The 13,425-nt window shown below is 39.7% G+C and overlaps 1 protein-coding gene across 3 annotated transcripts in view; it reads right to left on the bottom strand.

Moving 5' to 3' along the window:
* Positions 1 to 13,425, bottom strand: part of LOC106870605 (centrosomal protein of 104 kDa) — a 298,564-nt gene that overhangs the window by 28,707 nt on the left and 256,432 nt on the right. Inside the window, exons 21-24 of one of the 3 annotated variants that reach the window (XM_052973738.2) lie at positions 11,033 to 11,125; positions 8,608 to 8,652; positions 3,865 to 4,037; positions 1,221 to 2,307 (exon numbers count right to left, since the gene is read on the bottom strand). In XM_052973738.2, the coding sequence (XP_052829698.1) occupies position 2,307; positions 3,865 to 4,037; positions 8,608 to 8,652; positions 11,033 to 11,125 (312 nt within the window). In that variant the 3' untranslated portion in view covers positions 1,221 to 2,306. Of the gene's footprint in view, positions 1 to 1,220; positions 2,308 to 3,864; positions 4,038 to 8,607; positions 8,653 to 11,032; positions 11,126 to 13,425 lie in introns of those variants that run through there. The other 2 variants (XM_052973736.2, XR_016244818.1) reach the window with 2 other exon arrangements.

Below are 13,425 nucleotides of genomic sequence, written 5' to 3'. Positions count from 1 at the left end.
ATGTGGCCTACAAGGGCACCAGACTATCCATTTCTCAGTTTACTACCACTCCTTTGGATGCATTTAGTAAAGTCCAGTCAGTTGGAAGCATTCAAGCTAGGTCTCTAGTTTGAGTGTACTTTCATTCCTTCCTCCCCACCTGCCTGTCTTTGAATTCCTGTAAAGGGATACAGGCACCTCTTTTTCTCATCACTACGCAATAAAAAAAAAAAATCTGGATGAAATTTAATGCCAAATGTCTTGAATTCATAAATATTATAGAGAGTTATACAGTAGTATGTGAAGGTGCATGGCTCAGTGGTTAGAGTGTCGAGCTTACGATCATGTAGTAGTGAGTTTGATTCCCGGACTGGGCTGTGTATTGTGTTCTTGAGCAAGACACTTTATTTCATGTTGCTTCACTCATCTGTAGAAATGAGTTCCGACATCACTGGTGCCAAGATGTATATGCCTTTGCCTTTCCCTTGGATAACAACGATGACGTTGAGAGGGAAGGCTGGTATGGGAGGGGGTACTGCTGATCTTCCGTGAACAAACTTGCCCAGGCTTGTGACTCAGAGGGGAACTTTCTAAGTGCAATCCTATGCTCATTCATGACCCAAGGTGGGGTCACTCTACAGTAGTATCTTAACTCCCTTTCCCTGCAACCAGATAAAAACCAAGAAATGCAGAGAATTGATGTATAAACTCATCTGTAACCATTTTGGAAATTATATGTATTGAACAAGCTTTGTCATCGCACTCTGAAAAAGACAAATTGGGTGAAGACAAGTTAACTCGTCTTTGCTGGGTAAGAGGTTAACCTTAACCACAAAAAGTGTTGTGCCTTATCACAGAATAAATCATAAAATGATAATGGTATATGCACAGGCCTTCTCCTGTGGGTAAGTAGTCTGCTTCCCAAGCACATGGTTTCAGGTTCAGTCTCACTGGTACAACACCCTGGTAAAGTGTTTTCCACTATAGCCCCAAATAAAGTGGATTTGGTGTAAGGAAACTGAAAGAACCCATCATGCCTGCATAGAAAATAAATGTTAAATGATGATGATGATATATAAATGGCAATTTCTGTCTGTCTGTTCATCTGTCTGTTACCAACTTAGTTCCTAAAGCACTGAACCAATATTCACGAAACTTTGCATATATGTGACACAAACATCTATCAGGTCATCCATTAAGTTCTGCCTGAATTTTGAATAAAGAAAACAAGTGATCAAATGTTATATTTAATTGTAATTTAATCATCAATGTACTTTCCCTGATTATCTATGACTTCCTTCTATCTATTTACAAGCTTTTTAATCCCATCAATGTAAAACTCTTTTGGTTTCAAAGCGAAGAACTCGGAAATGTCAGTTTCGACCTCCTCCTGGCTTGCGAAAGTTATGTTCTCCAAATGATTCTGTAAACTACGAAACAAATGGTAGTCTGAAGGAGCAAGGTCGGGAGAATAAGGTGGATGAGGAATTTTTTCCCAACCAAGCTCTTCGATCTTCTGTGATGTAATCTTTGCAGTGTTGGGTCGCGCATTGTCTTGATGAAACATCACTCCTTTTCGATTCACTAAAGCAGGTCTTTTTTCTTCAACGCTTGGTTCAAATGCTCTAATTGCTGACAGTAGACTTGAACATTGATTGTTGCATTAGGTGGTAACAATTCAAAGTGAATTACTCCTTTGCAATCCCACCAGATAGAGAGAAGAACCTTTTTCCCATGAAGTTCCCTTCTTAGTTGTGGTTGAGCTTTTTCCCTTTTACCAAGCCACTGTTTACGATGTTTAACATTTCAATAGAAAATCCATTTTTCCTCACAAGTCACAAGTCTATCCAAAAAGGGTGAAATGAGTTCACGAGAATGGAGAGAAGAGCAGATGTCAACTCGGGATTTGCGATTGCTTTTGGACAATTCATGAGGCACCCATTTTCCAAGTTTAGGAACCTTTCCAAGTTGTTGAACATGACAATGAACAGTTGTATGGTTTGAACTAAGCTTTATTGCCAATTCTTCAACTGATAATGCAGGATTTTCTTCAAGTAATACCTCAAGGAGCTTATCATCAAACTCAACTGGACGTCCTGTTCGATCTTCATCTTCAAGGTTGAAATCTCCACTTCTGTATCTTGCAAACCATCTTCTACAAGTTCTTTCATTCAAGCATTCTTTCTCATAAACTGAGTGTATGTTTCGAGTCGCTTCGGCTGCAGAGTTTCCTTTTTTGTACTCACAAAGCATTAGGTGCCTTAAATGCTCTTTGGATACTTCCATGTTAGAAAGGGTTTTAATCAAAGAAATTTTAATTCTATTATTCTGTAAAATAATATTTAATTAGTTTAAATGTATACAAATGCATAAAAATAATTTTTACATCCATTAGACATTCTAAAATACAATTAAATTTCATTCAATTTTAAGAAAAGTAAAATCGGACAGAACTTATGGGATGCCCTGATAGTTCAATAATAAGCTAATTCGATTTCAATAAAAATCTATAATGTGTCCCGAGGGGCATTGGGTGAATAATATATTTAAATGACAAGGTTGCAAAAAATATAAGTCATAGAGAGGGTGACTTATCAGTGAAGGCAAGAACAATGGTGAGAATGGGATAATAACGTTAATAAAGCTGTCATATACATGTGATGCTGCATACATACTTTCGTAAATACATACTAGTAAGAAACTCACAAGTTGGGAGAGCTTGGTGACAGGGTGAATTGGCGTTGTGAAGAATCTAATTCTTCAAGCTCCACAGATCTGGTTACTTTCACCAAATGTCCTTACTCAAACACTTTAAAACATTGCAGTAGAACTCTCAAGTGATTGACCCTGGAGGATAAATTCTTGATACACAATACCACATTTCTGGGAGTGATGCTTGTGACAAGTCTTCCAGATTGCTCATCATCTTCCAAGGACATTCTTCCGCTTTTGAAGTCTTCCGTGCCACTTGAAACGCTGCATACGACCCATTGCCACATCACCATAAGCTTACTGAAACATGTTCAATGTCATGGTAGCAGACTTCCCAAATTTAACACAAAATTTCACGTTGGTTATTTTTTTTTTTTGTTCCTGTCCATGACAAAATCACAGACTACAGCATACATGTGATCGCAAAAACCAAATTTCACAACTTGTGAAGTAAACACAGTGATGTCACTAGACATACTGTCTCATGAAGGTCACTGCTAGCTCTCACTGTGCATACAACTGTGTGCTGCCATCTGTTGACATGCTATAGAATTATCTCAGGAACGTTTTGATACCATCTTGTAAAATCCCAAAGCTATGAAAAGAATGTGAATAAATAAGCATTACATTTGACAGAGTAATCTCAATGCTAAAGGGTAGACCTTTTAGCATTTAATCCAGCCACATCCAACTGAAATATTCTACTTGTTTTGTGTTCAAACCAGCCATATCCAGCCTCTCACACCTACCCTACAATGTCATTTGAGAATTAAATAATCACATCATTAAAATCTCTCAGCTCCAAGATAATGCATGATTAATTCCATAATGATGTGAATAAACGAATAATTACATTTGACAGAGTAATCTGAATGCTAAAGGGTTAATACAGAAATAATAGCTCCGGGTTTTACTTCAAGACTGTACACATCTAATGTGCATTTTAACCCGTTAGCATTTAAATCAGCCATACCTAGCTCAAATATTCTACTTGTTTTATGATCAAACTGGCTGGATCCAACCTCTCACACCTACCCTAACATGCCACTGAAATCACAAAGCTAAAGATAATGCATGATTTATACAAAACGATGCGGATAAATAAGTATTAAATCTAAGAAATCCAAATGCTGAAGGATTAATGTAGAGAAATAAATAAAGAAAATTCCATACTAATCTATATTGGTATCAACCTCTGGAATTGTTACTTCAATTGGTGTTGGAATTTGTTTATATTTCTTTCTGATATTCTTAGATTCTGGACGTTTTTTTGAACTTTGGTTGTTCTCTTTTGGCACAAAATTAATGTGAATATTTATGTCTCCTACAGGTTTTGATATTGTTGTCTAAAATTTAAAAAAATGAAAAGAAAAGAAAAAAAAAATGGTAGATAAAGGTTTTCAAAAAAGAAAAAAAGAATTCTAAGCAGTTTGAGCTGAATTCTTTGGCTTTCATCATAAGTACAACCAATTTTTCCATACTGGCAAGGAATAGACGAGACTCTTTGAGGTAGAACTGTACAGTCAAAATGCTCTTCCTGGTACTCATATGGTATCAATTCAAGGAGACAAACACACTCATGCGCGCGCGCGCACACACACACACAAACGCACACACACACACACACACACACCACACACACACACACGCACACACACACACAAATGCACATATGTACTCCTACACATACATACATATAATATATAGAACGTTGGGCTCAGAATCATGAGGTGATGAGTACAATTCTCAGACTGGGCTGTGTGTTGTATTCTTGAACAAGGTACCTTTGTTTTGTTCCAGTTCATTCAGCTATAGAAATGAGTTGTGACATCGCTGGTCCCACACTGTATCGGCTTTTGCTTTTCCCTTGGATAACATCGGTGGCTTGAAGAGGGGAGGCTGATATGCATGGGTGACTGCTGGTCTTCCATAAACAACCTTGCCCGGACTTGTGTCACAGAGGACAACTTTCTAGGTGCTATCCTTTGGTCATTCATGACCGAGGGGGCGGGAGCGATACCTTTTTTAAATACACACACACACACACACACAGACACACACACACACGTGCACACACACGTGCACACACACGTGCAGGTGTATGTGTGTTTGTGCATCATTATCACTATCATTGTTTAACGTCCTCTTTCCATGCTGGCATGGGTTGGACAGTTTGACAGGAGCTGGCCAGGCAGAAGCCTGCACTAGACTTCTGTGTCTGTTTTGGCAGGATTTTTATGGCTGGATGCCCTTCCCAACACCAACCACCCCAAAGAGTGGACAATGCTTTTTATGTGACACCAGCTCAGTGGAGGTCAGTTCTGGCATGGTTTTTACAGCTGGATGCCCTTCCAAATGCCAAGCACATCATCATTGTCATCATTTAACATCCATACCCCATACTGACATGGGTTGGATAGTTTGACTGGATCCAGTGGGTCTAAGGACTGCATCGAACTTCTATGTTTGCTTTGACATGGTTTCTATGGCTGGATGCCCTTCATAATGCCAACCACTTTTACAGTGTGTACAAGGTGCCACTGGTACTACTGAAGCCATAGTGCAGGCTAAAGAATTATGAACCCTGGTGTGGGTTAGCTTAATGCTAGGGGACAAGGAGAAGGCTGATGAGATTCTAATAAAGGGATCTGAAGAGAGGAAAGCGAAAGGAAAAATGATCGGTAGGAGCTGCATGAGGTAGATTATGGAAATGAAGTGCCTAGGTGGCTCCACAAGACTCCAGCTGTGAAGAAGTGGGTGTTAGTTTACAGGAGTGTGTGGGGTGGGGAGCAGATTATCAAAGTGGGTGGCATTGAAGGGTGGATAAACAAGAAAGAGAAAGGTATGTAAAAGAGAGAACGAGAGGAGTGGTAGGAATCTTATGACAATACAAAGAGGGCAATGACATCGATGGGTAGTCTATAGGAGCTGGTGATGGTGGGAGGAGGGCGGATAGAAGCAAGTATAATGTATGTGAAGTGGGGAGAGTCATTGCAACATGGGTGGAGAGTACGAAACATTGCACTTTCAGAGATCTCAGTTTCCCTGAAGAGGACAAGTCTTTTCAAGAACTTCATATCACTAGAGATCCTGATCCTTAGTCGTCTCATCCATCAGGCTCTGGGGTCCTGAGGTCAACTTTCACCATTTCATCCCATGACTTTCTGAGTCTCCTTCTTCTGCAAGTTCCAGCCGCATTGAGTGGTCACATTTCTTTATACAGCTACCCTCTTCCCTACACATTATATGCCCCACGCCAGCATGGTCTTCTTCCTTGAACACAACATCTGATTCCTCTTATATGCAATTTTTCACTCTGCACCTTTGTACCAATTCTTTCAGGCACACATCGCACATCCAGCAGACTATGCTCATTTTATTTCTTCCCAGTCTTCTCATCTCATCTGCATTCAATTTGCTGTGTTCAAGAAGACCTGTACATCTAAGCAAAGATGAGGCTCTAAAAACATACTGTTCAACACATATCTGTCCCCTAAAACTCATCTCCCAAACACATTTCCCTTCATCACTCTTCTAACTGCAACACTTCACTCAGCTGCAGTCATTATGAAAGCAAAATGGTGCCTATACTTCATACTCCTGTCGTTCACCTTTTCTGGAACTACTTCCTTCGTCTCCAACGTTTTCAGTATCGTCCCTTATTTTCCATAGAACATCCCTTTCATGTTCCTTTTTACCCTGTACATCCTCCCTCACTACCTTTCTTTGTCCCTCATTATTTCCACCCCTGTGTACCTCTGACCTAGATCCTGGCACTGTGCATCTATATTGCACCTCACACCACACATCATCAAGGCATCGAGTTAGCAGAAACGTTAGCACGCTGGGCGAAATGCTTAGCGGTATTTCATCTGCTGCTACGTTCTGAGTTCAAATTCCGCCGAGGTCGACTTTGCCTTTCATCCTTTTGGGGTCGATAAATTAAGTACCAGTTACGCACTGGGTTGATGTAATCGACTTAATCCCTTTGTCTGTCCTTGTTTGTCCCCTCTATGTTTAGCTCCTTGTGGACAATAAAGAAATAAGAAACGTCAGCACGCCACGCAAAATGCTTAGCGGTATTTCATCTGCTGCTACGTTCTGAGTTCAAATTCCACCGAGATCGACTTTGCCTTTCATCCTGTCATGGTCGATTAAATAAGTACCAGTTTTGCACTGTGGTCGATATAAATCGACTTAATCCATTTGTCTGTCCTTGTTTGTCCCCTCTGTGTGTAGCCCCTTGTGGGCAGTAAAGAAATAACACTACACATCATCAATGGTACCACCTATTACCTCCTTGATCCATTCCAACCTCTCCAAATAATATTCTGTCATTGACCACACCTCCACCCATATTCATGCATTCGCTTTTATCTCCATCTCAATTCATCTGCCACTTTCCTTTCACACCCTCACCCACTCACTCTATCCAATTCTTTGTACCAATTCCCTTGTATTCACCTCCCTGTAACTTAAGGATATTCCACAACATATCTTTGCCACCACCTCCACCATCATCTTCTCTTTCTCTTTTCCAACCAGGTTACTTATGTATCTCCTCTACATCAAGACACCTGTTGATTGTCCTCCTTTCATTACTTTAACCTCTTATCACCTGGTATAAAAATTATACAGGAGTGGCTCTGTGGTAAGTAGTTTGCTTACCAACCACATGGTTCCAGGTTCAGTGCCACTGCGTGGCACCTTGGGCAAGTGTCTTCTACTATAGCCTTGGGCCGACCAAAGCCTTGTGAGTGGATTTGGTAGAATGGAAACTGAAAGAAGCCCGTCGTATATATGTATATGTATATATATGTGTGTGTGTCTGTGTGTCTGTGTTTGTCCGCCCAACATCATTTGACAACCGATGGTGGTGTGTTTACGTCCCCGTAACTTAGCGGTTTGGCAAAAGACACCGATAGAATAAGTACTGGGCTTACAAAGAATAAGTCCTGGGGTCGATTTGCTCGACTAAAGGCAGTGCTCCAGCATGGCCGCAGTGAAATGACTGAAACAAGTAAAAGAGTAAAAGAGACCCCATCCACTGAATGAAACATCCCCACAGCTGAGAAGCCTTGCTTTGCAAGTTACATGATGACCTCACTGGTGCTGGTGCCAGTTCTAGTCAAGTTTACCACAAACATTTCTGCCGCAGGAAAATTCACCTCAGGATTTTTGGCCGTAGGAAATTTCGCTGCATAGGAAATTTCGCTGCATAGGAAATTTTTCCCCAAGACAATGAATCGTTCCCCTTGATATATAATAGTTTCAACCAATAGGAAGGAGTAAAGCAATTTCTTAACTCATTTAAAATTTCTTTATTCATCATCATCATCATCATCATCATCATCATCATCATCATCATCATGGTTTAACGTCCGCTTTCCATGCTGGCATGGGTTGGACAATTTGACTGAGCACTGGTGAACCAGATGGCTACACCAGGCTCCAATCTGATTTGGCAGAGTTTCTACAGCTGGATGCCCTTCCTAACGCCAACCACTCCAAGAGTGTAGTGGGTGCTTTGTGTAGCAAAAATGTTTGGGAAAAAATCCTGAGGCAAATTTTCCTGCAGCAAATTTTCCAGATTTGGCTGGTGCCACGTAAAAATCGCTCAGTACACTTCGTAAAGTGGTGGGAATTAGGAAAGGCATAGAAACTATGCCAAAGCAAACATTGAAATTTGACAAAGTTCTTGGGCTCATCAGCTCCAGTAAAATAGTCCAACCCATACCAGCATAAAAAAATGGATGTTAAGTGGTGATGATGGTGATAATGATGAAGAGACTGCAGTAAAAGCCATTTACCTAAGATCAAATTATGAACCATTTGGTTGTAGTTTGAACTTCTTAATAAATTAATCAATAAATTAATGAATTTACAAAAAGAAAAAAAAGACATTGATTGACTTACAGGTTTTTTGTCATCTATTCCTTTTCTAGAATAATTTTCTTCCTCCTGATTGAAAAATAGGAAAAACAAAGTTGTTTATAGTAAATCACATCTCTCATCTTATTTATTTATTGATTTATTATTTTTCTTTTTTTTTTTGTGTAGCAAGATACAAAACTAAATCCAAAAATTGCTAAATCAAAATCACAGCTTAGCAACAGCTTTTTCATGTGATCAACCAAATTACAGATGAATCAACATTGAGATGTCACATGATGATTCTTTCTAGAAGCTGTTAGACCGTTCCTTTACAAAGCTTATAAATAGGCATGTTTTGAGCACAAACTTCACTTTATGATCATCCACAGCTAAGCAGCTAACTTCATTCTCATTTTACTGCTTTTAACAGTCATTTTCATGACTCTTTACTCTTTATTCAACCTAGACAGAGCCTTACATATAGAGCTTAATTGCTGTATGTGTAAGGCTCACCAACATGAACCTAGTATGTATATTTTCTCCTGTCTTGGCAGCTTAATTACAAAGCCTTTTTAATCAACTATTTGTAAGAGCTACAGAATTGGCTTTTCCAGTGTGTAAACTTTATTGATGCATTTTTAATTCATGACCAATGAAATTCTGCTAATTGTTCGTGTGGTAAGTAGCTTGCTTATGAACCACATGGTTACGGGTTCAGTCCCACTGCATGGCACCTTGGCAAGTGACTTCTACTATAGCCTCGGGCTGACCAAAGCCTTGTGAGTGGATTTGGTAGACAGAAACTGAAAGAAGCTTGTCGTATATATATATATATATGTATGTGCGTGTATATGTTTGTGTGTCTGTGTTTGTCCCCCCAACATCGCTTGACAACCGATGCTGGTGTGTTTACGTCCCTGTAACTCTCTCTCTCTAGGTGCCATGCCTACACACTTCAGTGATTTTGGACCTTCATAGCAAAGCTAGAAAATCCATGGTTTTTAATTTTTAAATATTCATTGCCAGTGCTCCTGGACTGGCTCCTGTGCAGGTGGCATGTAAAATACACCATTTTGAGTGTGGCCGTTGCCAGTACCGCCTGACTGGCCTTCGTGCTGGTGGCACGTAAAAGCACCTACTACACTCTCTGAGTGGTTGGCGTTAAGGAAGTGCATCCAGCTGTAGAAACTCTTCCAAATCAGATTGGAGCCTGGTGTAGCCATCTGGTTCACCAGTCCTCAGTCAAATCGTCCAACCCTTGCTAGCATGGAAAGCGGACATTAAAAGATGATGATGATGATGATGATGATGATGACAGCAGTGATTTCCTCTTCCCTTTTGCTAGTTTACTTAAAATTTCCTCTACTAGTTCCCTGCTCTCCTAAACTTCCCTTGATGCACAGGTCCTATTTAACCCTCAGACAAGGGGACTGGATCACATTACATCAAGGCATGTTCCCATGCAGTGTAGGGTCTATACAGCACATGTACAAAGACCAGCCCTCCTCTGATCTTGTATGTTTTGACCACAGGGCCATTTTCTACCATTTGACTTATAATTGGAGCCCTCGACTGACACCACCAACCCAAGCCAGTGCAGATCTAGCAGCTCTGAGGCCTATCAGGTAACTGCATACTCTCCAAACAACTGAACTCTCAGGCTGGAGTCTCACCATTGGATGCTTTTATTTTATGTCTTGTTCAGGACATGATTAAGTCAACCACTCAATACATGAGCCACACCTCTGATGGGTTTCCACTTTGAACTAAATTTCAGTAACAAGGCTTTGGTTGATCCAAGGCTCAAAGCAATGAATGGACTGCAAGGAACCATGTGACAACATATCGTGTTTGATCTTTTATGTTTCAGTAATTGGACTGTGGCCAAGCTGGGGCACTGTCTCGAAGAGTTTTAGACAAATAAATTGACCCCAAATTTAGAAATAATACTACTGTTGGTTAGACCTAGGAAGCTGCACTGCTTCCTGTCGGCCTTGACACATTTCCTGTGTCCTTATGTCTTCCCCTTGTAAACATAAGGAAACAGGAAATGTGTCAAGGCCAACAGGAAGCGGTGCAGCTTCCTAGGTCTAACCAACAGTAGTGTTATTCCCTTCAGGGGACTGTTGTATTAAGTTGACAGTATACAACTACTTCAAATTGATCCCAGTGCTTAATTTTTTTTTAGCTAATTCTTATTCTATCATTCTCTTATGCTGAATGCCAATTTACTGGGACATAAGCAAACCAACACCAGTTGTCAAGTGGTGGTGAGGGGACAAACACTGATGCAAAGACAACAGGCACATAGCTTCAAAATTTTGATGATGAGATTGTTTATGCTTTTAGAATGACATGGTAGAGTAAGTGTGAGAGGCTGAATCTGGCTAGTTAAAATGTTAGAGGATTAAACCTAATATCAAACTATCATTTAAAATACAAGACAGCTTCATAGAAGGATACGTACCGCTTTACTGACAATGGCTTTCATATTCTTCAGATTATTCTGCAATGCATCTACTTCTGAGGATTTCTTCACCGGTTCTCCTAACTTCTGTGGCTGTGTATGAGAGATGACAGAATTATGATTGATACAAAAATTAAGAATCAAGAATTCGACCTTGTTGTTGTTTTTTAAGATTCAGTTAAATGCTGATCAAGCAGATAAATCTAGGGAAAAATGCATCTCAGCCATGACCACCACATCTTTCTCCCACCGCCAACCACAACAATGCCTTTTTTTAAAGAGATGGTAGCCTGTGATTTTGAGGGAGGTTTGGTTAATATTTCTAGAAGACTGTGTAACTACTTCAAGCTTCATGCTAGCTCATGATGTTATATATTGGATGTCACTAATGTTGTTTTTAGAAGGAAATTTCATTATTAAGAATGCCAATGGTCTGTTACATCCTTTCATTAATGTTTTTTTCTTTTGTTTTTTAAATTATACACCTATCCTTATTTATCATGAAGGATTGGTTGCAAAAATAAAACCATTGTGCTATATGAATTCTCTCCACACACTTTGTAAATGGAAAGAATGCTAGATTCCTTGGCACCAAACTCATGGCCCACAGCAGTGGAGTTTCCACTGTTGTGTATTTCCTTGGTGTTCTCTACCATTTCCTGTAAAGAATACACTCTCATCCGTGTTGTTTGTTTGGATCAAGGGCCTTTGTACCATTCTTCTGTTCACTGGTCCTGTGTTGATGGATACAACTGTGTAAATTACTTATTAACAAAAAAAAAAAAAAAAAAACAGACGCAGCCTTGCAGCATGGTCGTGTAAACACAAGCGATGGCCAGTGCATTCTGGGTAGCTGAGCACTGGGGAAGATTGCTAAGGTGGAGTTTTGCAATAGAAGCCACACTTTTCTTCTAGTCTGCTTTTCCAGACTTTTATGTTTTCTTAGTTGGAGAAAGAAAAAGGAATAAAGCAGCCACTGTTTCCATCTCTCGATACATTATATTACATTAAACTCATGCCAGCACACATCCCCTCAGTAACAACGTGACCTGCTAGAAATGTCAACCAAATCTCCCAAGAAATCATTTTTCAAAAAAGGCAACACTGGATGCTATATTCTCCATTTCTTAAATATCATCTTCAGTTTTCCTATGTTGTGGACAAGATGTGAGGTCTGACGAAAAAGTCTCAGGACTAATGCAAGGGTAACGAAGTCAAACTATACGGAGTAAAGATTGACCTCAGATTCTGTTGTGCACGCACACTGAGTTGTAACATTTTCACACACTTCCATTGTTTACAGCAGAACTCGGATGTAAAGTATGTAGAGTGGGGTCATTGGATAGAATTACATGTGTCCAGGGGTGGCAATTCCACCATGATAGTACGCCTGCCCATTCAGTTGGTGAGGTCCAACAACCACCATATTCCCCCGATCTCGTGCGTTGCAACTTTTTCCTCTTTCCAAAAATGAAATCCCGCTAGAAAGGGATGCAACAAGGCAACTGCTCACTATCCCCCCCCCCCAAAAGGAGTTCCAGGAATGCTTCCATCAATGGAAATGATGCTGGATAAAAGTGTGTAGCTTCAAAAGGGGACCATATCAAAAGGGGACCATTTCAAAAGGGGACCATTTCAAAAGGGGACCATTTCAAAGGAGATTAAGTGTTGTAGTTTTAGGAGAGTATAGTAGTTCGCTTGAAGCATTGTGCATTGTTTGTGAAATATAACATGTCATGAATGGCACAACAATGCAGAGTGGACTTATAATAACTGTTATAATTTAATTATTCATAGTTTGGTATGATATAGGTGCAGGAGTGGCTGTGTGGTAAGTAGCTTGCTTACCAACCACATGGTTCTGGGTTCAGTCCCACTGTGTGGCACCTTGGGCAAGTGTCTTCTACTATAGCCTCGGGCCAACCAAAAGTTTGTGAATGGATTTAGTAGACGAAAACTGAAAGAAGCCTGTCATATATATATATATATATATATATATATATATATATATATATATATATATATATGTATGTATGTATGTATGTGTGTGTGTATATATATTTGTGTGTCTGTGTTTGTCCCCCCAACATCACTTGACGACCGATGCTGGTGTGTTTACATCCCTGTAACTTAGTGGTTCGGCAAAAGAGACCGATAGAATAAGTACTAGGCTTACAAAGAATAAGCTCTGAGGTTAATTTACTTGACTTAAAGGTGGTGCTCCAGCATGTTTGCAGTCAAATGACTGAAACAAGTAAAAGAGTTAAAAAAAAAAAAAGCGTAAAATATAATATTTCAGAATATAAAAATTCCTTCTTCAGATATCGTTAGGAATTGATTTAATCGAGTTACTGCTATAATCAGTTGTAGTTTTCTTTTTATAGCATCGGTTT

The sequence above is a fragment of the Octopus bimaculoides genome, chromosome Z (assembly GCF_046866305.1).
Source record: "Octopus bimaculoides isolate indiv1 chromosome Z, ASM4686630v1, whole genome shotgun sequence".
Classification (NCBI taxonomy): Eukaryota; Metazoa; Mollusca; class Cephalopoda; order Octopoda; family Octopodidae; genus Octopus; species Octopus bimaculoides.
This window is presented reverse-complemented; position numbering and strand designations above follow the sequence as displayed.